Source organism: Gadus chalcogrammus, chromosome 1, assembly GCF_026213295.1.
Source record: "Gadus chalcogrammus isolate NIFS_2021 chromosome 1, NIFS_Gcha_1.0, whole genome shotgun sequence".
NCBI classification, from domain to species: domain Eukaryota; kingdom Metazoa; phylum Chordata; class Actinopteri; order Gadiformes; family Gadidae; genus Gadus; species Gadus chalcogrammus.
In genome coordinates this window covers 6,838,185-6,863,897 of record NC_079412.1, presented here as the reverse complement: position 1 = coordinate 6,863,897, position 25,713 = coordinate 6,838,185, and the positions used below count along the sequence as shown (strand labels likewise).

The 25,713-nt window shown below is 43.4% G+C and overlaps 5 protein-coding genes across 7 annotated transcripts; 4 read left to right on the top strand and 1 right to left on the bottom strand.

Moving 5' to 3' along the window:
• Nucleotides 1-862: 862 nt before the first annotated feature.
• On the top strand, nt 863-15,021 carry tbc1d22b (TBC1 domain family, member 22B). Of its 2 annotated transcripts, XM_056586098.1 has the most exons (14): nt 863-1,135; nt 3,440-3,496; nt 3,931-4,120; nt 4,355-4,556; nt 4,721-4,888; nt 5,426-5,496; nt 5,862-5,990; nt 6,111-6,176; nt 6,451-6,565; nt 6,889-6,995; nt 7,094-7,169; nt 7,264-7,391; nt 9,816-9,911; nt 10,089-15,021. In XM_056586098.1, exons 1-14 carry the CDS (start codon nt 1,080-1,082, stop codon nt 10,215-10,217), a joined length of 1,590 nt encoding a protein of 529 aa, XP_056442073.1. In that variant the 5' UTR covers nt 863-1,079; the 3' UTR covers nt 10,218-15,021. The 2 variants fall into 2 exon arrangements, with proteins under 2 accessions (XP_056442073.1, XP_056442083.1); XM_056586108.1 differs by lacking the exon at nt 3,440-3,496 and having other exon boundaries at nt 10,089-15,020.
• LOC130379354 (THAP domain-containing protein 6-like) lies at nt 8,995-15,868 on the bottom strand. Of its 2 annotated transcripts, XM_056586137.1 has the most exons (7): nt 15,711-15,867; nt 15,357-15,532; nt 14,664-14,856; nt 14,434-14,538; nt 13,730-13,940; nt 13,443-13,617; nt 8,995-13,283 (listed from the first exon to the last, which is right to left on the bottom strand). In XM_056586137.1, the coding sequence occupies exons 1-6, from the start codon at nt 15,711-15,713 to the stop codon at nt 13,493-13,495; spliced, it is 813 nt and encodes a 270-aa protein (XP_056442112.1). In that variant the 5' UTR covers nt 15,714-15,867; the 3' UTR covers nt 8,995-13,283; nt 13,443-13,492. The 2 variants fall into 2 exon arrangements, with proteins under 2 accessions (XP_056442112.1, XP_056442104.1); XM_056586129.1 differs by having other exon boundaries at nt 15,357-15,868.
• Nucleotides 15,770-18,460, top strand: si:ch211-148l7.4 (uncharacterized protein LOC563603 homolog). The gene is made up of 2 exons (XM_056586086.1): nt 15,770-15,963; nt 16,585-18,460. The coding sequence occupies exon 2, from the start codon at nt 16,599-16,601 to the stop codon at nt 18,243-18,245; it is 1,647 nt and encodes a 548-aa protein (XP_056442061.1). The 5' UTR covers nt 15,770-15,963; nt 16,585-16,598; the 3' UTR covers nt 18,246-18,460.
• Nucleotides 18,461-19,904: 1,444 nt separating this feature from the next.
• On the top strand, nt 19,905-21,490 carry snrpg (small nuclear ribonucleoprotein polypeptide G). The gene is made up of 4 exons (XM_056586150.1): nt 19,905-20,123; nt 20,316-20,338; nt 20,956-21,080; nt 21,388-21,490. The coding sequence occupies exons 1-4, from the start codon at nt 20,092-20,094 to the stop codon at nt 21,436-21,438; spliced, it is 231 nt and encodes a 76-aa protein (XP_056442125.1). The 5' UTR covers nt 19,905-20,091; the 3' UTR covers nt 21,439-21,490.
• Nucleotides 21,491-21,978: 488 nt separating this feature from the next.
• Nucleotides 21,979-25,329, top strand: plpbp (pyridoxal phosphate binding protein). Its single transcript, XM_056586119.1, has 8 exons — nt 21,979-22,129; nt 22,710-22,817; nt 22,974-23,009; nt 23,104-23,179; nt 23,303-23,443; nt 23,578-23,720; nt 23,998-24,096; nt 24,537-25,329. Exons 1-8 carry the CDS (start codon nt 22,040-22,042, stop codon nt 24,702-24,704), a joined length of 861 nt encoding a protein of 286 aa, XP_056442094.1. The 5' UTR covers nt 21,979-22,039; the 3' UTR covers nt 24,705-25,329.
• The last annotated feature ends 384 nt before the right edge of the window (nt 25,330-25,713 follow it).

Here is a 25,713-nt window from a genome sequence, read left to right as displayed (position 1 = left end):
GTGATTTCCATAAACAAACAAATGCAGGAGAGCACCTGCAATTTCAGTGTGTCCAGCAAAACCCAATATCACTCCACCATATCCAAATGTTACAATTTGAATATGAAAAGGGGTCTAATTTGGTTGTTCACTTCTATAAGCTTTTGCCTTGTGAAAGTGAAAAAGCACATTGAGAGGGAGGCCTACCAGCACCATTCTACTGGTATTTGTGGAAGTTATCATATACAACATGTGAATGAATTGATCATGGTTAAAAGTACGATTTAAAGACCCTAGATCTGTGGCCTAAATAAAGACTGGTCTTCCCATTATGTGGTACGGCAGTAGAAAATGCCTGCCCTCTTGTGACTAAAAGGCAATAATGCATCCCTACACCAGAAAGGAGAAGCGTAAAACAAATCAGGGTAAACTACCTCAAAAGGAGAAGTTGCTTTGTACTGAGCTTTCTGAATGAAAAGCAGAGTAAATTAACCTCTGAGGGACCAGGCAATGTGATACTTACTGATTATATTGTGCGGCTTATTGATTCGAATCATAACCTAAACATTCATAACTAAAGTGGGATATAAACCAGGTTTACAAAAATATGAATAATAATAAAGCAAATACAAGGCTTGGTTGTAATGTAATAATGAATTAGTGGTCACACATACTATTGCCCTAGCCACATTGTCAGAGGCTCCTTGCCAGATGAACAATTCATCAGTCAACAAATAATGCATATTACAAAGTAAACGTTATGAACCACTAATAAAGATCGGTGAACAGAAGATGGATCAGTAAATATAAGTTACATGAGTAACTTTCTGTGCACCTGTTGATTGGCAGACTCATCCGCCAATCACCTGTTAGAGCCGTCAGCCAATCATACGGCTGCTTCTGGGTGATCCAAGATGGCGGCCTCCAGCGCTCGGTATCGTACATCATCATAATTTAACACAAAAACATTTTTAAAGGACTACAAACTTTGGGGAAGGTGAAAGGGGCCAAGCGGCGGGACGGTATCGCCGGTTGACCACGGAGACGGACCCCCATGAGGTATCGGTCTGGGTAGACTCGGTGTGACGGACTATTGAAGTATGGCGACCGAGAACCGAATCCACTTCTGGAGGAGGAACGTGAAGGTTCCCGGAAGGTAGGCTCATTATTATAAGTCTGTTCTCCCCCAGATGGGACTCTGCGGTTAGGATCCACACCGGGCTGAGGGCATCTCAGACCCAGGCTGTCAGACCCGGGCAACCTCAGGGGAGAAGAGCTGGGAACGGGTTAGGGTTAGGTACCCAGGACCAGCGGGGCTTTATGGAACTACACACCACGGGTCTGTAGACCACTAAGGAGACCCATTGTATATAGACTCATAAGGAGACTCATAAGGAGACCCCTTCATCTATAGACTCATAAGGAGACCCTTTATATATATATATATATATATATATTAGTCATAAGGAGACCCCTTCATCTATAGATTCATAAGGTGACCCCTTAATTTATAGACTCATAAGGTGACTAATAAGGTGACCCCTTAATTGATAGACTCATACGGAGACCTTTCATCTATAAACTAAAACTATGCATGGGAGAGGTCCAGAAGCAGCTGTGATGTGTATAATCTGCCATATGTTTCAGACCAGCGGTTACTGCTGTCTACTATTCAGTAACTTTACATCAACAACCTGTGTGTCACAACTGCTGTGTGTAAGCATATTTATTATTTAATTAAGTTGATCTGCATCGTTTATTTCCTCATAATAGAGTTTGGTAGGATATTAGATCAAGGCCTAAATGTAGTCTGAACTGCTATGGTTTATCAATACCTACCAACAATAACGTTACGCCAATGCAATGAACGGTTGCATTTCTATGACCTTACCCTATCCTTGTGTTACACGTTCATAACATGTACAATTTGATGCTACTTAGCGGCTGTTACTAGTCACATTATCCCCGGAAATAAACTATTTCGTTACGAAACCTGGAACGGGGATATTCTACATGAGTGCTAGATGTTAATGTGTGTATCTTTGTCTATTTAAATACTTAGTTATTCCTTTCCAAACTGTAGAGAGCTTGGTGGGGAGGGGGATCCAGCAACCAGTAACCAGTCTGTTCAGGGTAATCTGAGAAGAACCCATCTGTAAGAAGAGGGCGGGGTCCCTTTGTCACGCACACTCATCTTTCCCAATGGTGGTTGGTGTAAAAGCTGGGGAGCAAAACACAACATACGGTGAAACCTATGTTGAACAGGAAAGGCAACTGGCTCGCTCAAACTGCCTGTCCTTGAGCAGCTCCTGATAAAACAAGATTGAGCCTAGTAAACAGAGGACTCTGAGCCAGATAGTAAACAGACCCAGTTCTGGCAGAGCAAACTCTCTTAGCTTGCTCTAGGAATACGTTGGTGTTGAATTTATCTGGTTTACAGGTTTTATAATTCATCTCATAGGCTTGCCCGTGTTTTTCCGATGTACAGGGAATTAACTGATACAGACCTAGACTACCCTGCACTGTTGAAGCGCTGCTTTTGGTTTCCCTGTAGCTTTCTTTTGAAAGCTACATCTGCTCTGACTAAACCAAGCATTGATCAAACTACTTCAAACTCCTATCTAGGCTCTCGACCTTCATTGGTAAATGGTAAATGGTAAATGAACTGTATTTATATAATGCTTTTATTGAAAATGCTTTACAATATTGGATGACGTTCCCACATTCACACACCGACGGAGTCAACCATGCAAAACGACAGCCAGCTCGTCGGGAGCAGTAAGGGTTAGGTGCCTTGCTCAGGGACACCTTGACACTCAGCTAGGAGGAGCCGGGGATTGAACTCGCAACCTTGTAATTACCAGCCACCCCGCTCTATCTCCTACTGCCGACCCCAAACATCAGAATATTTGGCAACTTTGCAACGTGAATAAATAGTCATGCATTATCTTTTCTATGAAACAGTTTGAAATGACTAGGATGTTGAAAGACAAATTGCTCTTGTCGATACCATCTGGATCATCCTAGATGGCAAAAGCATCATGTTTTAGGGTTCGGGGCTGGGGCCAGGTGAGGTGCAGGGGGTCTGCAGAACATTTGGACCAGAGGCCAACTGCTAAGAATCTGGCAGCGTGCAAACTGATGAACAGAATGTGCTTGGCAGGGTGGAAGTGAGCGGTAGTCAGAGCCATGCAAGCTGTTCACTGGTTCTGGTTTGGTTAGACCGCATTCGTTATATTAGTCCTCATTCTGATTGCATTCAAAGGGGACGGACGGAGTGAGAAATTGTTACAAGCTACACTGGGCAAATGTAGGCTTGCTTGGTCTGAGTCATGTTGATATCCAAGGAAGCCCACACTATCTAATTCCCTGATGCCTTTCCAAAGACAACAGTCAAAGACATGAAAAGTATGTTTATTGTTTGGCAGTATTGATAGGACGCGTTTCTCGTCTCCTCCAGTATTCAGCCAGTTTATGGAGCTCAGCATCCACCCCTCGACCCCCGACTGCGGCGCACGTAAGTGCTCGCCACAACTCGTCTGCATGGTCGTATGCCATCCATGTGGACGTTTTCATTTTGGCTATTGTATGGCCAACATCGCTGTGGTTTTTGGGACTGTGTTTTGCCTTTGGGCTGCATTGTGGACATGCAAATGAATGCGTTTTTTATTTTCTCGATTTATTATCATTTGTGTTGTGCACGGTGCCTTGTCAGATGTGCAAGGTTATTTTTTCTACATGTTGTTCCTCATTCTGTTATTATTCCACTAATTAAGTTACTACAATCAAATGAATTAGTTGCTTGATGGAAGAGTACAAGAATGTCTTTCTAGAAAATGTCCTGCCTGTCATATTGTTGTAGGCGTGATTGTTGAAGCACGTTGTTTGGCGCACCTTTTAAACTCTCATGACGCACCACTAATGAATCCATCTGACATTATGGCTTTTCAGGTTCGCCAAAGAAGCCGCCAAGCCAAACCTCAACAATCTGAAGTCCAAGAAGCCCTCTAGTTTCCACGAATTTGCGCGTAGCACCAACGATGCCTGGGACATCGACGATGATGAGGAGGACGAAGAATTCCTGGCTGCCCATCAGACGTCACTGACGCCCAGCCTGCACCCCTCCCCTCCTCTCCAGCAGGTGACGGCCCTGATAGCTCTGTACTCTGCTGGTTTAGAAGCAGCTTCTCGCTCGCATGGACCTAGAAAATCGGTCTGCCGTGGTTGGACCCGACACTAGAACAGTTGATCATAGGTGTTTCTTTATGACTGTTGGTCTGGTAATAATGTGCACTACTCTTTGTCACCGAGATCCGAGACGACGGATGAAAAGAACTAGCATAAAATTGTCTTGCTTGTTTGCCGTGTTTTCCAGTACCCAGGGCCGTCCCTGCACCAGGCGGACCTCGCTGACCGCCTGACTCCTCTGGGGGCAGCCGGCCTGAACCCCCAGGAGGAGCAGGAGCCTGACTGCGAGGAAGAGGCGCAGCAGGACGAAGGAGAGGAGGAAGAGTGCGGAGAGTTCAATGGCAGGGTGGGCAAGTCCAGCAGTGATGCCCACCTCGGCGATTCCTCAGGTACTTATGTGGAGAGGTTTGCCACGCTCGCTGCTGCACCACGTCTGAACGGGCCGACCTCACACGGCATCACGGGAGATGACCGGGGGAGGGAGGGGTCCGGTTCAACCTTTACCGGATTAGATAACTCTGTGCTCTGTCCTCTGGTCTCCTGACCCGCCTAGTTCGATCCACGCTGCAGAAGCAGAAGTCCCTCCCGATGAGACCCATCATCCCGCTGATCGCACGCATCTCGGACCAGAACGCGTCGGGAGCGCCGCCCATGACGGTGCGAGAGAAGAGTCGGCAGGACAAGTTCCGCCAGCTGCTGGCCAGCCCCAACACCGACCTGGGTAAGAGGGAGACCACCGCACGCGTTGTCCTCATTATTGTGTGGAGCTACATATTATTGCCTTCCCTGGATGTATCATTCGTGACAAGCAATTTACTGATGTGGGTGATGTCTAGTGTTGATGCTTGCTCAAGGTAGGAGGTCAGGGGCAGAAAAGGCATCAATGATTCCTTCTGTAGGTTTGAGCTAGTGGGAGGTTTGTAGTCGGTAAAAACTCCAAACATGGATAACCGCGTGTAAAGCGTTTTTTAACAATCAAGTACTCAGTCATTGAATCATGTTTTAAAAGGGTGACTTATTTCCTACTGGTGTTATGGCACGCCTGGCTACTGAGCAGGATTGCTTCGCCATTTCAAGTATGAACACTCAAGACAGGAAAATGGGATCTGATATACTGTTCACACAAACTCACACAGTACCACCTACACATTAGACCTACACCCAGCTCTGCAACAGAGCATTGCTGTTGATACTTGCAGAGTGGCCGATACTCAATAATCACAATGCTCACCGTCACTCCACACTGCTGTGCTTTCAGAGGAGCTGCGGAAGAGCAGCTGGTCAGGCATCCCAAGAGAGGTCCGACCAATCACCTGGAGGCTTCTCTCTGTGAGTCCCAACATAGGAAGCCTTCTTTTCTCTGAGGCGGGTAGCTCCGGAGGTAGAGCGGGTTGACTAGTAACCGAAAGATTGCTAGTTCGATGCCCGGCTCCTCCTAGCCTTTGAGCGTCGAGGTGTCCCTGAGCAAGACACCCCAACGCCGACTGCTCCCGACGAGCTGGCTGTCGCCCTGCGTGGTCGACTCCGCCGTCGGTGTGTGAATGAGTGAGTGAATGAATGGTTGTATGTCGCTTTGGATAAAAGCGTCTTCAAAATCCCCTAAATGTAGATGTAAATGAGTCGTCTTCACCTGGCTGCTCCTTTTCAACAAGCTTCCTTGTTACCTGAATGTGCTTAACCCTCATATGTTGAAGGGCTACCTTCCTGCCAACATGGAGCGCAGGGATCTGGTGCTGAAGAGGAAGCGAGACGAGTACTTTGGCTTCATAGAGCAGTACTACCACTCCAGAACAGACGAGCACTTCAAAGACACATACAGACAGGTGATACTTCAGTGATTCAAACTCAACCCGATTGCCCCATTATGACACACAATCTGAGCTTCATAAACAAATTGCACGAGTCTAACGTTCATTGTATTTACAAATCTGTCTCCTGGTCAGATCCACATCGACATTCCCAGAACCAACCCTCTGATCCCCCTGTTCCAGCAGCCGACGGTGCAAGAGGTGAGAGGTCATTCACACAGCAGCCCCGAGCTGGACCTGCTGTTTCAATCCATTCTAGAACCATGTTGGGCCAGAGTGTTCACAAAGCCTATACCACTGTCAGAGTGACCGTTACATCTTATTGAAAGCACTGGTTGCTGGTTTTCATCGCCACAAAAAGTGATACTGAAGGCTGTTTAGCATACGCTCTGATGACCTAGTACCAATATCTCCATACTTATTCCTCAAGTAGCATAGCTTTACATGAACCATTTATTATTTCTTTGTGCTGCAGGTGTTTGAGCGCATCCTGTTCATCTGGGCGATCCGCCACCCTGCCAGTGGCTACGTCCAGGGGATCAACGACCTGGTCACACCCTTCTTCGTAGTTTTCCTTTCGGAATTTGTGGGTAAGTGAACCTTGTGTCTTGTGCTCATATCCAGCATCAGCATAAGGACTTAGTGGTTCCCATTCAGCCGTATGCCGAGTGCGTTCCATTTGTTCAAACTTTCAACGGGGTTGGTTGTATTACTAATTTGTTACTTTTTTTACAAACAAATGTGTTCTGATCCTGTTTCTTCATTCAGTTTGAATATATTATTGTGTGATCTTGCATCTTACTTTAGGCTGGTGCTTTGTAGATCTAAAACTCATTATCGATTCAGGTTCGAAGCGAAGTCATTGAGTGGTGTCTTTAATTTGGTGATGAATTCTCAACTTGTGCTCTGCTAGAGGAGGATGTGGAGAACTTTGAGATGGCCGGCCTTCCTCTGGAGACACAGAGGAACATTGAAGCAGACAGCTTCTGGTGTATGAGCAAGCTGCTGGATGGAATACAGGTTGGCACACACACACACCCAGTGCATGCAAATGAACCCTTTATTGTACCTAACCTGACATCCTATTTCTGCCTTGTTTCGGTCTTGACAAATTGAAGGACAACTACACGTTTGCTCAGCCCGGAATCCAGAACAAAGTGAAGGACCTGGAGGAACTGGTCAGCAGGATAGACAGTAAGCTGCTCCTCTGTCAACATAGGAGTGGACTGCTTTGGTACACATGGATCTCTGGATAGTGTGTGTGTGTGTGTGTGTGCGCGTTCCCTAGTGGACATCCATGGTCACCTGAAGAGGTACGAGGTGGAGTACCTGCAGTTTGCGTTCCGCTGGATGAACAACCTGCTGATGAGAGAGCTACCGCTGCGCTGCACCATACGGGTCTGGGACACCTACCAGGTACGGGTCCATGGGGTCTGGGTCGCCCACCAGGTACGGGTCCATGGGGTCTGGGTCGCCCACCAGGTACGGGTCCATGGGGTCTGGGTCGCCCACCAGGTACGGGTCAATGGGGTCTGGGTCGCCCACCAGGTACGGGTCCATGGGGTCTGGGTCGCCCACCAGGTACGGGTCAATGTACACGTCTGGATGTTGCCGAAGCGCCGCGGTGCGCATTTCACGCGCGTCAATTGCCGCCCTTAGCACCAATAGGAAGCGTCGCGCTGCAGCACCGTTGTGATTTACCAACATAGTCGGTATAGGCTAACATAACGTTATACCAGATGTTTTATGACTACATATATGGCCCTGATGCCCATGATCCTCTCTTTGCACTTACAATGACAGTCACATTCATTCATAGTTACTTTATGCACTGTCGGGCAATTTATTTACAGTTTAGTCACTTTATTTACAGTCATTGCTCATTCTTTTTGCAATTGGGAATTGTTAATCTACTGCATCAACAGTCTCCACATGTACAGGACCTTGTATCAAGCCGGGATGTACAGACCAGCTTTAAAAAAGCGCTTTTCTCAGGGGCAGCGACGCTAGGGAATAGAACAGTGGCGTGAAGGATAGCGGGGCGGCGCGCCATAGAGCGCCGCCGCCGCTAGCCGCCGCCGCCGGTGTGGGCTAGAACGCCCGGAATAATGGGGAAGTTCTTTCCGATGCGCCGCTTAGTCTACCGCTTGTCATTTCTTGTGTTGGGCTTCAGTCTACCACAACCTTTGTTGACTACATGAAAGACAATTCCAATCCCATAATATTTTACCTTTTTTGTTTTTTTCGGTGCTTAACATCAATGTAGAGTAGCTAAGAAAGGGTTTCAGAGGAAATGTGTGAATTGTCTTCAATTAGAACACCCATTCTTTGTCGCTGTCTGGTGGGCATATGGTGTTATTGCAATTGTTTGGCTTGGTATCATGCTTATTCTACCTGTCCTTGACCTTCAGGTCAAGTGTCAACATATATAGTACCATATAGTACTATGGGGCTACCAACTGATTATGCACCAAAAACATGAGATTTATTCCCGTCCTTTGGAGGAGACGTAAAACCGAGGTCCTGACTCACTGAGGTCATAAAAGATCCCAGGGCTCTTATCGCAAAGAATAGGGGATTCCCCGTTGTCCTACCAGGCTCATTCAATCTGGCCCCTTAATCATCCTCCTGTATAATCGGCTGACTCATTAATTCCCTCACTCTCCACCTCAAGCTGGTGTGTGGTGAGCGTTCTGGTGCAGATTGGCTGCCGTGCATCACCCAAGTGGGTGCTACACATTGGTGTTGGTTAGTGAGGTCCCCCCTTCACTTTAAAGTGCTTTGGGTACCTTGAAAAGCGCTATATACATTAAAAAATATATTATTAAAGCGGAAATATAATCTTCAACTTATGCTGTGTTCTAGCTTTGCATATACATTTAACTTTATTCACTCTAAGTAAATAATGTAGTCACTTTACTATATACTATCTCACTCTATACTTCTAAGTAGTATCCAGTTCAATTATTTCACTTGCAGAACAATCACACTGGATCACATATCAAAGTCAAAGTCTGATTTATTGTCAATTAAAAATCATGTACAAGACAAATAGAAGAAGCGAAATATTGTTTCTCTGACTCGCGGTTCATTATCTATAAAGGATAACATTTGAGATAAGAAATATTTGCAATGAATAAATTCTTAATATATTACATATTATAGCCCTTGTAGTTGTGGAGACATAATTGTATTTACTTTAGGTATGTTATTTTCAGAAATAGGTCTAGTAATGATGACGTTAGGCAATATTAGAAAGCTGCTGGTGTCATGTTTTCTGTTGGGTTGCCTTGCTCTTTATGCAGGCTAAGGTTTAGGGGTGTGGTCAAATTAATGTGTTAATGTGGTCGTATAGAGGCCTTAAGGAAGGCCGTAAACGGCCTCAGGAATACTCTCTAGATTGGAAGAGGCTACCTCTCAACTCAAAGGGCTGCTTAAATCAGTCAAACAAAGCAACATCTGTTTTGCTTGTCCGAATGACGGGAGGTTCTTTATGGGGATATTAATGTGTTGGGGAATAAGTTACGCTCCCTGTCAATCAACATTGTACACGCGCTGCGATCTGTGAGTCGGATCATAAAAAGAGATAAAAATGTCCTCCATACAGCAGGTGTTTTATGTCTACACTCTGGCCACTCGATGCAGGCCGCCACCGGCCCCATGTGATAAAAGGGTACATTTCAACACAATCTAGAGATTGCATTTGGTCTGCCTGGCTAATGGGACTGATGAGATTTTAGAACTTCCAGCTCTTGGACTGAGGTGTGTTTTACATCAAGAAGCCATTTATTTAGCTTCAATATTTAGTTGGGCTCATGTAAAATGTGATTGGTTTCTCAGGCGGAGGCTGAAGGCTTCTCCAACTTCCACTTGTACGTGTGCGCTGCGTTCCTCATTGAGTGGCGCAAAGAGATCCTGTCCATGGTCGACTTTCAGGTAACGTACACATTGTTGTCCAATGCTAAACCTCATTGTATATGAGCTCGCTGAATAAACAATACTAATGCACTGAGCCTGTGTATGCCTTACGCTATGTAAGGTTGTACAGTACAATATGTTTATAATAATGTCTGTTGCTCAATGTCATTTCATGAAATTGTTTGCTCTACACAGGGGCTTCTCATGCTACTTCAGAACCTTCCCACAATCCACTGGGGTAACGAGGAAGTGGGTCTACTTCTCGCTGAAGCTTACAGACTTAAGTATATGTTTGCAGATGCACCAAATCACTACAAGAGATAAGCCAGGGCCTTCAAAGTTACCACAAGCAGCAGTTTGATGGCTTCCCTTTAAATTAAATCCACTGTTTGGAATGGACTTCTTCCAATGTTTGAAGCACTCCAGGTAAATTGTGTCTAATGAAAACTAGGCCAGACATATCGACAGGGAAATAAACAATGTACAGCAAATACACTATACGTGTAAATTAAGGGCAACTCCTCAAACTTCCGTCATGGTACTCCGTTGTACAAAATATCTATGTTTGCTAAGTTCAATGTGTGGGTATGGAGGGGGGTTCACCAAGGCTCTGTTTAAGTGCTTTAGTCCATCTCCAGTTTAAGGACAGTTTAAATTTATTCCCACATATTGATAGAAGTCTTGTTTGGTGATGGAACCAATGGAACTGGTCGATATTGTTTGGCAGACTTTCTCATGGACAGCTCCAGTTTAACTCCTGGTCACATGGAATCGTGTTTTACTCATACCTGATGAGGTCATGCAGCATTGATTGTTTTTACTTGTTATAGTAAAAATAGTGTAAATAATAGGTAATGTTTGTGAGACCATCCTTTTTATTAAAAAGATGGTGTCCAATGGAGTCTACAGATTTATATTTTCTTCAAAAATTGTCTCTGTGATTGTTTTTACAAGGTAAAGGACAAAACACAGGCTGTGTTTTTATTTTAATATCATACTGGCCGGTTGGGATGAAAAGGTTCCGATTCCCAGAGATCTGGTGGGGCTTTTTTTCCCGGTCAGAAGACTGATTCTCCAGGCAGTCAACCCTTCAGTCTGTCGGGACTGAAATGGTCATATTGAGCCTAACTCGGAGCCATGACCTCATCTTCTTTTCTGATTTACTTTGCCATTTAAAGAAAATAAAATATTTGTATGGATATTAAATATGGCCACCTTTCTATATCTGGCCTTCATTCTTCTGTTGTATTTCAGGTTCCCTTGGTGCAGTTTAAGTTACCAAATATGTTCTAGCTCTCCTTTGGGCTCTGATGTTCACTCCAGAATAGTACGTAGCCTTCCTACATGCTGATGCCTTTTCATAGTGACCTTTTGTAACACACTGTTGTCACTTTGTTGAAGTGATACTCCAGAGATGTTCCTCTTTCTAGTGATGTAGCTACTCCACATCACTGATTAGTTCAAACAAATTAAACATTTGATTAAATAGTTACAAATATCAAATAGTATCAAATATTCTGTTTGAGAAATGGTTGAATTTACTACGTTTGCCTTGGTACTAGCTAATAGTAAGTACATTTTAAGTTTCCATTCCAATATAACTAGAGTATGGTAGAGAAATGATCTCCTTGATTATTATAAAGAATGTAATTAATTTAACAGGCCGGTAGAGAAGCCTTCTGTAGTGTCACTCAATCGGTTTGTGTTTTTTTGTTTCTGGTACCTATAACTGTGACTGCCTAGTCGTGTGATCCAGGTTCATTTGTGTCCAGGATTATCGCGATCATTTATGTTCAGTTTTTATTTTCTTTATGGAATGTGAATACATGTGATACTACTTTAGTCATAACCAGGATAATTATCCTGCACAATGTGAGGAAGAAGACAATCATTAAACGTGGTACTTATTTGTGGGTTGTTTTTTCAAACATAAATGAACAGCCTTGTAGCAAATATGTAACTTGATGAGAATGTAGTGAATACTAATTAGAAATGCACAAGATATGGTTGGACGATAATCTGAGTAGTCAACAGTATTGATTTAATATTGTGATGAAACATACTGCAATGTTGAAAATGGTGTTTATACCACAACATTGCAGTTGTTTGAAGTAAACTTGAATGCTTTGCTATTTGGCAGCTACAATTACAGCCCTTACGGGGGGGTTTGGCTAAGAGAAGGCATGTTACATAATCCAGAAGTGTCAATTAATTTGTTTGTTGCAAAGAGTGCATTTAAATTCCCTGATATCAAGCATGATGTGTAGCAATGAAGAGCCAATCAGATACTGAGGCTACACGTTGATCTCTCAGAATTCGCAGGGATTCAATCATTGACCAAAGTAATGTTGGACGCTTAATAGAAGAGATTTTTTTTCCACACAAATGATCAGCATTGCCTGTTGTCTTTTTTTCTGGTTACATAAATGCATCTAAATTAAATGTACAGACTACGAAGTATAGTATTGGTCATTTAGTGTTCGCTCATTATTATAAATTGCATATTCTGCAAACCTGTTACATACATACATTTTTTATTAAAGCTGTCTTTCTCCAGGTCTGTTTTTCTTCTAATTTGCCTTGACTGAGAAACACTTTAATTGTATGTACTTCACATTAATTAAAATGTATTTTGAGCAACTTCCCGTTGCTTGCCAAGAACATTATGCACTGAAGACTTGAATCGGTAATGTGTAATAGTGTTTCCCCTAGATTTTTTTGGAGCAGTGGTAAAATGTACAGAGTCATCGGACTAAGTCAAGGTATCTGCTGAGACTAGATCATTGTGCAAATGTGCCTTGAACTTGGCAGAAACTTGTTTTTTTTCACAAATGCATAGAGGGGAAACACTAATAACCCATTCTTGTAGACAATGGAACAATAACTTGCACAACACTAAAATACCTACCATTTTGACGCCTACATGTACTTGGTGTCATACCATTTAGAAACATGTAGGACCTGAAACACACTGAATACAAGATAATTCCAACAGAAACAAAACTGAAGCAGTTAGGAGCAACTTAAAAATAAGAACATACTGCTAACTGAAATTCAAAATACAATAAAAGCAGCCAGGGTAAGGGTTAAAACCCCTGAAAGAGGATTGTTTTGCACAGCTTCTTTCTCGTGCTTCCTTTCTGAAGTTCAAGAGGCGTGTTTGGCAATGTGGTGCAGCCTTATCTTATGAAACACTGACACAACCAATGATAACAAGTCCGAATGGTGGTTGTCGATGCCAAATTGTGTCTCCTCAATGTGTCCCCCAAGCAGAAATACATCCTCTGTTCCAATCTCCCCTCGGACGATGTGTAGGACTGTCGACACCTTAGGAGCTTGAGCTTGCATTGTTGAAGCTTGGCGGATCACACTCTCTGCAGCTCTCAGCACCTTATAATAATCATAACAATAATAAAAAATTATATTTATATAGTGCTTTACACAGTGCTCAAAGACACTTTGAACAGACACTACAGAACAGAGAAAATAAGAAAAAAGCAACTTGAATATTCAAAGACTAACAGATAAAAAAATAAATAATAATCAAACCTTCACTGAGCCTAGTGATGGAATCACTAGGCCACCATTGTTTTTCAGGGTCAGAAGGTGGAAGTTCTTGTCAAATGAAGATGGCACGGCCTCTCTGACCAAGGCTCCAACGGCACACAGCTGCAGTCCTGTGAGTACTCATGGCCCTGCTTTGCCACGAAGTCCGTCTTAAGGTCTGAAATGTTATGAGCAAAGATGAATTAGTCCGCTTCAGATAATAACCAAGGAGTTTAATAAAGAGTAACAATAACATGTGCATGAATTTCAAAGTGCTAATTTTGTCTTACCTGAGTAAAATGCAAGCTTCTCTCTGAGCTCTTCATTAATTAGGTTATTTTCCCTTAAATCCCCCAAAAGACCCTTCACTGTGGTTTTTGCCCTCTTTTCTCTGGACATGGCATTCTTCTTTTCTCGCGCCAGACTTTCCACTCTTGCCAGGTGTTCATTGACTTTGGCCTTAACAGCGGTAGGAGAAGCAGGCAAGGCATAGCCATGATCCTAGTAGAAAAAGGGACAAACAGGGTTTGAGTAATGTTCCACTAGACATGGTCCTAGTAGAAAGAAAGAGGGATAAACATGGTTTGAGTAATGTTTCACTTCACAAACATCACTTTGACACAACTAGTTTAATAATAATAATAAATGGAATTTATATAGCGCTTAATATGGTACTCTAAGACGCTTTACATATTGCCCTATCAAAACTATGTAAGACAGACTAGGAATAAAAGAAAAACAGAGGTTAAACATGAAGAATAAGGTGGGAGTTAGGTGGGGAAGACTAGTGTTAAAAGGTATGTTTTGAGGGCAGATTTGAAAGAAGAGAGGGTTGGGGCAGCAGTTTATGGCCCACGTCCACATTCTTTGTTATAGTCATCAGCTATCAAAGCCAGTTAATTGTGAGTGTGTTTAACATGAGTGGCAGCAAAACAAGTGAGATTTTAATATGTCCAGGAACATTATGTATGATGTTGAAAGTAGAAATACTCACATCATAAGGCTGAGGTTGTGGGTGGGAGGTTGTCATTTCTGGGGAATCGTTAGAGGCCACGGACAGGCTTTCGTCAGCTCTTCTGGAGGTAGAAGCAGCCCTGCCCTTTGCCAAATGAAATGAAGAAACATTATACATAATACATAATACAATATATAAAAGGATACGTTGGTTTGTCAATAGAATATTTACATTTATGAATGCTAATAGTCTAATGATGATCCACCTACCTTTTGGAGGTGAACCGGGAATCTGAAGAGGGATGGAATAACACCATCACGTAGTCTGACAATCTGACCCGTCCTGTCAAAATCAGCCTGCTTAAAATGTTGACTGCACACAACTGAATAATCACTTGCAGTGAATCCTTCTCTCCTCAAAGCCACTTCCCACTTCTTCCTCACATCTTTGTCTTTGGGAAACCTTCAAAAGTGTCAGATGTAATCTAGGTCAGTGCTTATGGAATATGATTTATCAAGTCTCAGTTCATAGCCGGGTGAACACATATTCTAGTTCAACAGTAATCCCAAGATTAGATACCCCATTCCAGGTGTCAGGTAAGTGTGGCAGGGCCTTTTCCTGTTTATCACACATTTTGTCCCACAAATTTCACGAAGGTGGGCTTCACAAAAATGGGTTGGAAAGTTAGACATGTCTAGTTAGTTAACATATAGCCCTTAGCCCCCCTGCACAATCTGGACTGTGGTCCTAACTTCCACCCCTGTTGGATTTTACAATCTTTATCTTCATCATTTATTTATTCAAGTATGTCATTTTTTAATTTCATTGACAAGCAATTATATTATGGTCACTCTTTTTTATTAGACTAGCTGGCTAAGATTTCAGTACTAACGAAGACCAAAATACTGGTAATATTATTTTCACAAAATACAACCAATAGTACGGTAATGTTAAAATCTTACTTGTGAAAAGTAATCCCCCGATTCCTATTGTTGACGGTCCGCTCATTTGAGCAGGAATATGCTGAACACCACCCCGGCATCCTGTTTCTGCTGTAGACGCTGTGGCTGCCATGAACCTGCTCCAGGTTCCCCACTTCAAGATGGCGGCCGCATTTCTCGCGTCCCAGCATCCAATGCTGCATGTATGATATAAGATGTAGACTGATTTCTGACGTTTTAAATCCCAGATTGCATTCTGACGCATGGCAAACGAAGCCGCATGCGTCATCAATAACAAGCCTAATGTGTCGTTCAAGCGAACTTTCCGACGAAGAGAAAATGTTTTCCCCATAATTTCCAGCGATGTGAACGCACCATAAGGACCGAAACTCCGACCGTTTTGAAGGCGTCAGAAGGTATAAACGACGTAGCGAGGTCTCAGGCTGATGACGTCGTCGGAAGTAATCTCAGGTCTTCATCATCGTGAACACAAACTTTAGTTCAATCATAGTTTCGCTTTGCGGTCCTTGTCAAAGTAGATGGTCGCGATGAAACTCAAAGTGGAGCGGAGTCTCTTTTGAGCTCACCTCGTCGGGACACCTTCTGTCTGAGCGGTCGTAGTGCCGAGGTATGTTGTGGATCGAGAGAGACTAAGCGTCTGTCTCCTGATGCTAACAGCAGGCTAAAGTTAGCAGACATGTTGACTTCCATGGAGCAGTGCGACGCCCCTCAGGCAGCTCTCTCACCACCACATAGTGGAGAGCTTTCATTAGTCTGTTCCAGTGTGTTGCAGCGACTGCGACTGGATGCACCTCTCTTTAAGGTTAACCGGCCAGCACCCGATCACTGATTTAAAATGTTTTGCCTGTATGTATGTCAAGTATGGCCCCAATTGCACACCTGATCCTTTCTGGAAGGAGGGATACCCCACTCTGCGATCCTTTTCAAGATGTCTTCGTTTCGTTTTATCCTCATCAATCATAAATATACGGCCTGTTAAACGCTTTGAGACTAGACCTGTGATTAGGGTTGTCCAAATAAAGTTTAGTTTAGTTGAATCTAGATACATTTTAATCATTCAGCACTATTGCGCTGTAAAGACAAAGAAACAACAATGTCACTAGCTTAATGGAGGAAAATGTTATCTGAGTTACATGTGTCAAATTTCTTTGTGGGTCTCGTGTGTAATGACTCTGACGGTGCATCATGGTGTGATGAACAATTTAACCTTGTTTTCATGTATTTCTAGGTCTGTAAAGGAGCATGGATGGAGTCCCTTGCCGTTGGAACCCTACAAGAGCACCAGAGTCTTTACACCGCTGCCGGCCTACCACAGGCACCCTGTCCCGGCTGGCCAAACTGGTAGCACACGTGGAACCAAAACCAGACAGTCACTCTCGAAAGCAGCCCCTTGCATGCCACTCCTTCGCTGGTCCAGAATGTGACCAGGAATCCCCTAACATGACAGAACATTCGCTACATCAAGAGTCCAAACATGCGTTACCCAAGCCTCACAAATGTGTGTCCTGTGGGAATGAGTTTTCCCTTCTATCATCATTACAGCACCACATGTGTGCTACTTCTCCTGATGAACTGGGTTTGGCTCGTGCGGACGGAGCCTCTGATCCCGACGGTCTCCAGGACAAGTCGCCTGGCCACCAACCTGGCTTTATTGACAGTGTCCCGTACGCTTGTGCCTCGTGCGGCAGAGGCTTCAGCCAGAAGCAGGCTCTTCTCCAGCATCAGCAGGCTGTTTGTGGTGAACCATCTCTATTGGCTGGGGATGGTGCCAGCACCCCTCCCGCCGACTCACCCCAATCGGCTTCTGAGGCTGGCTCGAGCCAGTCTGATAGTTCAGAGCCTCCAGTAAATCGCACATTTGTCCAATGTTTATTCTGTCCTAGAAAAGCACGCTCAGGAGCTGGAATTCATTGCCATGTGCGGACATGCCATCCAGCGGAGAGTCGGGCTTTTCTCAAGCATCAGCAGGCTGGTCGTAGTGAACCATTCGTATTGGCTGGGGATGGGGCAAGCACCCCTCCAACTGTCTCCATTGCCCAATGTTTATTCTGTCCTAGAACTTCCCGCACAGGAGCTGGACTTCATTGCCATATGCGGAAATGCCACGCAGCAGAGCTATTGGCGTCTGAACAACAAAGGGTAAGGTGCCGTGCCAGTAAGTTGCCAAAGCTGCTGGGTTGCCGCTCTTGTGAAATGGTCTTCAAGAGTACAGCCATGCTGTACTTGCACAGGAAGGAGATGCACAGCAGGGAGACGGCCCCAAGGAGCGAGAGAATTCCGGTCATTCCCAAACGTCGGAAGCAGGAGACGTATCCATGTCAGGTTTGCGGTAGAGTCTTCCTGCATCATCTGTCTCTTAGGGCCCATTCCAAACAGCACTCGGCCTCGGATGTCACCGCTATCCCCAAGCAGGGCCACTCTGCCGAGGCCAATGCCAGACAATCCAAATACACTGAAAGGCAACCAAAAAATCTCCACCATGCACTTTTGACTAAAGGAAAATCTGGAAGGAAAACTGAGACATTGGATGAGGAGACGGCTCTGAGGAGCTCAAGGATTGGCTGTAAGGTAGAAGAGGAAGTGGAGAGTGACTTTCCGTGTCCCTCGTGTGCCAAGGTTTTTTCCCTTCAGTCAGAGCTCAGAAACCACGCAGAGCTTCATCAGTCAACTGCACACTGGAGACAGTGCAGTGTTTGCCTTCAGGAGATGGACACCTCTAAAGGGTTAGGTTCTAAGAAACGTAGGCTTTACCATTGTGTTCCCTGTCAGCAGACCTTCCCAGCGTTGGACACCTTTCTGAAACACTGCCAGGATCACCTACGGGTCAGGGTGGAGGAGGACCATATTGCTGAGGCTTTTGGTTTCCATAGCAACAAAAACAGAGATTAATAGACTGTCATTGTCACTTTAGCGAGCCATGTTGACTTAGGTTTCAGAATTTAAGAAGCCACAAAAGCTGAAACAATTCCTCATTCAGTACCTGAATAGTCAGTCCACTGTTAGTATCACGCTGATTGGTTGAATGTATTATCAATAGATGCCAATGCCTGAATAGTCTGTGTTTAACAATTGAATGGTAAGTCAGGCAGGTTTGTTCCACTCTCTGAAGGAAAATCATAAAACATTTGACAAAGTATTTGTAATGCTTTGATTTTCCAATGGATTTGATTAGACTCTAAATTTCCCATGTAATAATTATTGCATGAGTCAGACTTTTGGATTTGAGCGTTTTGTTAATAAAATGTCTTACCTTAAGGTAATGGAAGTAGTATTTTACTTTTGGTGGATCTGTCATGGTAAACGCATGTCATTAGATATAATTGAACTCTGACTCCAATTGTTTGCAATTCTCATTTAAATTCGACCAAATTAACATTTTGTGAACCGTATTCTTTTTATTTTTACAATTTACATTCCCTTACATCAGTGGTCTCAAACTCGCGGCCCGGGGGCCAATTGAGGCCCGCGGGATGATATTTTGTCGCCCCCTACTTGACATCAAAGTTTAGTGTTGGTGCGGCCCGCGCCTTGTTGTCAAACACACAGTGGCTTGCCACGCTTCTTTATGACTTGTGATAGAGTGACCAGATGTCCCGGTTTTGCCGGGACAGTCCCAATTTTGAGTTGCGTATCTTGAGTCCCGACAAAAACCAAAGGACGCTAAAATGTCCCGGTTATCAGCCCCTGTCAGCGATGACATAGCCAACGTGATCTAATTATAGCCCGATCATTAACTTAGGTCGGGTAAGTTGTGCTCCTTTTCTTTGTGGAATACTTGATGGGGCCCAGCCTGACCCAGACTCTACCTCCAGCGGCCCCCATGTAGGTTGAGTTTGAGACCCCTGCCTTACATGGTCCTCTCAGATGGGTAATTAAATTCTGTCTGTTGAACCTAGATATGGTGTCTTGGTACTCACCATGAAAATTGTTAGTCACAGGCCTCCAGTTAATTGGTTAATGTTTTGGAATTACCAGTATTGGCATTGGTTGTTTTTACATTCTACAAAACCTATCGAAGGGATTAAAACCTTTTGTAAATGGTTGTGCTTGCTTCAAAATATTATATACACTGTCCTTGTGTATATTGTTTTTTATGTGTACCTGACTGCAAGACAAGTTTCCCTTTTTGGGACAATAAAGTTAAACTGAACTGAATAATGTTCTTTTTTTGTTTTTTTATATAGGGAAATCGATTTATCAGTTTATTAGTAGGGAGCCCTCAAAAACAAGGAAGGCTAACCCTAGAACAGGTTCCGGTTCTCCAGAGCTGTGTTAACCATGATGTTAACACTTCTGAGCTCTGGCCAAAGGACTGCAATTTTAATCGCAAAAATAACGAACATTCTGGCCTCTAATGGGGTTATAATGTGCCATACAAACATACACACAATGAAACACGTTCATGGAGAATCAGTGAATAAAAGCCCTCATGTTTCCCCCCCGGACCAGCCGGTGGCGCTGTGGTGCAGCGCTGCTTTAACATAGTTTATACACCTGTTCAGAACTGTTGGTTATATCCATCGCTCTGCTCCAGTTCAGCGGGGGCGCTGTGGTGAAGCGCCGTTCTAATTTGATGGGGGATGGGAAGGCAGCGTTGCCAGATTGGGCCGCATTTCCCACCCAATCTGGCAACCCTGGCGGAAGTGCGCCTCTCATATCCGCACGCCTCCCACGACTCTTAAAACGAAGAGCGGACGAAACTAGTGTCTGTCTTAACTCATAAACAAAGGTCAAAATGAGCAAAGCGCACCCACCAGAGCTGAAGAAGTAAGTATTTCAATTTTGAGTAGTGAACTGTGTGGATTGGAGTGTGTACCTTGGTTGTGATCACTTTGTTAGAGATGAATGGAGCTAGCTAATGAAGCTACTGCTAACCCACCTGGCCTGGAACAAACATGGACAAAACATTGTCTAATATTGAGTTTCGCACTCCTCTAAAATGTGTTTTATTCGTCTTAGGTTCATGGACAAGAAGCTTTCATGTGAGTACAATATCCTGAACGTAGATGTGATTCCTGAGCAGTAGCAGGATTCCTGACCGTCCTAACAAATCTCTTTAAGATCTGGGAATATAAGATTCAGGCAGATTAATTGTTTTATCAATATTATAATCAATACTCGACCCCCTCAGCATACAGTAGGGTCGGGCGTTCACCTCTATTTTTCATATTGCGCTGCATCTTTATTTGTGTCTCGGCGCATGCGCACACTTGGCCAAGCGGGACATTATTATCGGTTAAACGCGTCTTACTAGTAATAGTTATAGTATATAGTTTACTAGTAATATGTTGAAGGGAGGTTGTACGCTATTCAAAATCTATTATAAAATAGAAATGTCGATCATCCCTTCAATTATAATATAACGATCAGTATATGATTTGATCTCAAATTGGCACATGCCTAGAATTAAACACAAGTAAGTTGAACTTTTGAGACTTGGCTAAATTCATATAAAATTTGAAAATAGGGACATTTTAAGTTGCAAAAAAATTGTGAGATGCAGGATTTTGAGTAACGTGTTATATTGGATTCAATATTTTGGGACAGGCAAGTTTTGAATGTGGATAGCCTTCACACTTTGTACTCCTGCGTCTTACAGTGAAGATGAACGGAGGCAGACATGTCCAAGGCATCCTGCGCGGGTTCGACCCCTTCATGAACCTGGTGATGGATGACTGCCTGGAGATGGGTCCAGGGGGCCTGCAGAACGGCATCGGCATGGTGGTCAGTATCAGGACAGGATTACAAAATGAAACTATTACCATTAGAATCATTCACCAGAGTCTGCCTTTCAACACTTTCGCGGTTTATTTAGGAATTATTCTATTTGATGAGTATTGTTTTATCCTGTATGCTTGGCAGGAGGGCTGAATGTGTTTGGATATATCTGTAACAAAGGTCAAATGAAAGTAACTTTATGGAAGAAAAAACTGCGTGCTCTTCTGGTAATTTTGGTCCAGGCTCTTCTTGGATTACAAAGCAAGTTTGATGTAGCTTCTGCTTTAGGATTGACTGGCTGTTGTTTCCGCAGGTGATCAGAGGAAACAGTATCATTATGGTGGAGGCGTTGGAGCGAGTATGAGAACACCGGGAGAAGAGAACCATTCCCCTCATCCCAATTATTTTTTTTTTTGGTCAATATTCTTTGAAATACTTGTGATTTTGTTATCTTGCTAATAAAAATGTTTCTGTATTTGTTGAATCTTTAATGTATTTGATTTACTGGAATGCAATAGCGAATCATAATTATTTTTTTTAGATGGACCTCTTCTAAGAAATCTCTTCATTGGTTCTAAAGGAGACCTTATGTAAAGCCTCACTATTTAGTCTTGTATTGTTGATGACTTGTACATGCCATATCAACAGGCTGTTTTTATTCATTGAGTATTATAACTGTCTTGGGAGACCAATATCTATCTATATAATTATAATGAATAAAGGTAATGGTATTTTGAGCTAGGAAGGGAAGCGTGGTTTAGTGCGGCCCGTTATTTGATGCCTATCACCACATTTCTCACATCCAACCCGTGGGATCTGGAATCAGTGCAATAGTATTAACACGCGTCAGAGGGCGCTAACGGACTCCAGGCACGTCTTTCTGTGGGAGAGACTCTTACTTTGAAAGTTTGCTGACGTCACAGCCTGGATGCCTGTTACGCACACTCTTCGGTGTGTTGGACGGTATGTGGAGAGTAGGCATGTCGGAGGAGATAGGCAAGGCGCTCCAATCGGCGATGGACCGGGTGAATCAGGCGGTGGCACGGCGGTCAAAGGTATGCTTAGGACGGATCATTGTATGTAGAAGGGATTGAGTGTTTGGGTGTTGAGGTGAGCAGTGCTGGGGGAGCACGACTGGTTATGTAAGGCTGAGCCACCTTTGGAAGGAGTAGTCCCTCAGCGTTTGCACGTCACTCATCGTGTTGTAGGTTAACGCTTTAACTCAATGGGTTGGCGTTTGGAATTTGTGTTTCGGAAGCTCGTGTTTGCACGAATCGTTATACATATTTGGTCAAATTAAGTTGGAAATTCACTTCTTAAACTTGCTGGATGTAGGATTAAAAATTATGTTTTTTCGAGGTCTTAATTACCCCCCCCCCCCCCGTTCACCCGAACCAAAAGTAAACAATAGCTTGCTTTGAAATCAAATCCACACAGGTCAACGTGCTGATCCGTCCGTGTAACCTTTACATCTGTGGCTTCTTCCTAAGTCACGATCGACCTTTTAACGGCAGTGACTCACTTACCTCCAAGTGCCAAATGATGTCAGCTGGCACACTGCATGGTGTGATGTCTTCTCATCCTGGCACCCATGCTCGGTTTTACATCTCCTGATGTCCATGTGTTCTTCATCAGGCGTTGCCAGCCTTGCCACCCCGCCTGGTGGCTGTCAGTAAGACGAAGCCCCCCGAGATGGTGATAGAAGCTTACAAACAAGGTCAACGTAACTTTGGAGAAAACTATGTGAGCATTGAACACTTTTAGTCGCAGTCACTGCCAGATACATCAACAAATGGTTCGAATCTAAATCATGTCATATCATACTGTACCTGTCTTCCCTGTAGTTATCAAACAAATTCTTGATTAAACACTAATAGCAGCCATTTGACTCCATGCCAGGTCAATGAACTTGTGGATAAAGCTTCAAATACAGAGGTTTGTATATAAATATTATCAAAGGCCTATGGCTTTTAATCACCTTGACTATAAAAAAGGACTCTAAACAGGACTTCTCTTTCCCCTGCAACAGATTTTAGAATCTTGTCCAGAAATCGAGTGGCATTTTATTGGCCATTTACAGAAGAACAATGTCAACAAACTTTTAGGTGAGCAGACACAAACTAAGCCCTGCCCAGGGATATATGGGCTTTCCTCGACACAATACGGTGCTGTGGCAGTGAAGTAAAGAAATGTATTCCAAAATCAATGCAATGATTGACATCCACCAGGGGTTCCCCATCTGTTCATGGTGGAGACGGTGGACTCTGCCAAGCTGGCAGACAAGGTGAACAGCTCCTGGCAGCGTCTCAGAGCCGCCAGCTCACAGAGGTTAAGGATTATGCTGCAGATCAACACCAGTGGAGAGCAGAGTCAGTCTTACTACTTTATTTTGTTACCACAACAATCCTAATGCTTCATCTCTAAAACCCATGATATGGTCATCAAAAAAACCACTTTAATAACTTGACCTAATCCTAATGCCAGTATTGCCTTTGTTTTCCAGGTAAACATGGGCTACCCCCAGAGGAAACGGTCAACACGGTGAAACACATAGTGTCCCAGTGCACTGCATTGCACTTCTCTGGACTCATGACTATTGGCCGCTCTGGCTTTGATCTCAGTCAAGCCCAAAACCCAGACTTTCAGGTGATTGATCACATTTGGCTGAACTTTGATTATAAAATTGCATATTACAATTAATCAATAGCCACCTTTCATTGATAATACAATCCTAACCCGTAGCCTGTATGAATATGATCACTGGACTGCCGATGTGGTCAGAACTAACTTTAATTTTAGGGCTTCTGGTATGTGATCGCTATGTATTGCGGATATTTATTACCTCATCCAAAAGCATCACAATCCGGTATGAAATAGTATTCAATACCTGTACCTCTAAATCTCAATTATTTTCTGTAAATAGATGCTGCTGAGTCAAAGGAAGAAGGTGTGCGACAATCTGAACCTGCCTATGGAGGATGTAGAGCTCAGTATGGGAATGTCAAATGATTTCGAACATGCGGTGAGCAGCAATCATATTTCAAATGTAGCGTACTATATATGATATCATGTGTGTGACTCGGGTTGTATCTGTGTAGAGGGTTTTAAACTAACTATACTTATACCTATTCTTATAATAACTACATGAGTGAGAGGCAGGAGTGTGGTTAACAGATGTGACCTCTTTGAGTGTGAGGACCGGGTCATTACAGACCATTGCATACCATCATACATACATATGATGGTATGTTAATACCCACTCTGAGTTGCAACCCAAAAAATTGCAATCCTTAGTTTGGAGTACTTTGGTCACCCCTTTTTATTCATACGGTAAAGGGGTTGAACAAAGTACTCCAAACGGAGGACTGCAATACACTACAACGTTTCTAGCTATCCTAGTGTTCTTTGGTCTTTCACATTGTCCCACGACTAAATATACCATTTTATTTTTCTGTGATGAAGATTGAGGTGGGCGCAACTAACGTGCGGGTGGGAAGCTTAATCTTCGGCAACAGGGATTACCCAAACAGCGCGGCAAACACCCCCAGCCCGAGTCCAGAGAAGAGGTCAAAGGTCCTGACTGAGGAGGCGGCCAAGAAGATGGAGCACCTCACCGTGTCTGAACACTGAAAGAACCAACCATTAGGTCTTCCTCCTACCTCCCTTTAAAGAGATAACCCTCTTCACATGCACATACACTGAACTGAGAAGAGGAGCAAGATATTTTAATCTGCAAAGCCAAGTTTGGAACACATTAAGTCATCTCAAAGTGTATTGGTGCCATCATTTTGAATTATTTGTGTGTACTTTTGTTCTATTGACCACCTAGAATGATGCATAAGAAATCTTGCTGATTTTTTAAATCTTTTTTGAAATCGGTAATCTCTTATACGAGGCACTAAAATAAATTAAAAAACAGGTGTTCTTACTGGTAGACACCATGACAGCAGAAATACTGGCTACAAGGCAGGTGACTTAACTTCTGATTTGCCATATGACTGAAAACATTGAGTTTAACAAATGATGTATCATGTAAAAAGTTTAATATGTGCTTTAAGGATGAAATGTTTTCTACTAATTTCTTCAACCCTCCGATGTGACAGTGCTGAATTGTGCTTGACTGTGTACATTAACCCCCCCCCCCCCTTGAGGTCTGGAGCGCCACTCTGTAAGATGTACTTTTTTGTGCTACAGAAGAAAGAAACTTGGTTAAATAAAATAATTATCCCTTTATAAGGATAGATGGCATTGTGGGTCAATTATATTGTTTTGTATGTTGTGTGTGCGTGGTGAAATTTTATTCTTGATATCCAAATTTACAATAATAAACCTGATGCAGAAATGGTGTTTCCAGTTTCTGCATGGTTGGTGTTCTGGTGTATAATCCAGTGAGAGAGTATCTGGGTGATAATTTGATCGATGAAAAGCAAGGTATGCAAGAACTAAGCAATATCAAGAACTAATGTCGTATACAGTAGGTACTGATTTTTACTTAGTATCCCAGCCCATAACCATGTATGCAATGGGGATGCTGGCAAAAGGGCATGGATATACATATGCCATTTGTTGGACATTTATCTTTAGTGCTTTTCTTCCCAAGCATATGCCGTGGGGCTTGAGACCCACATGTCATTTAACT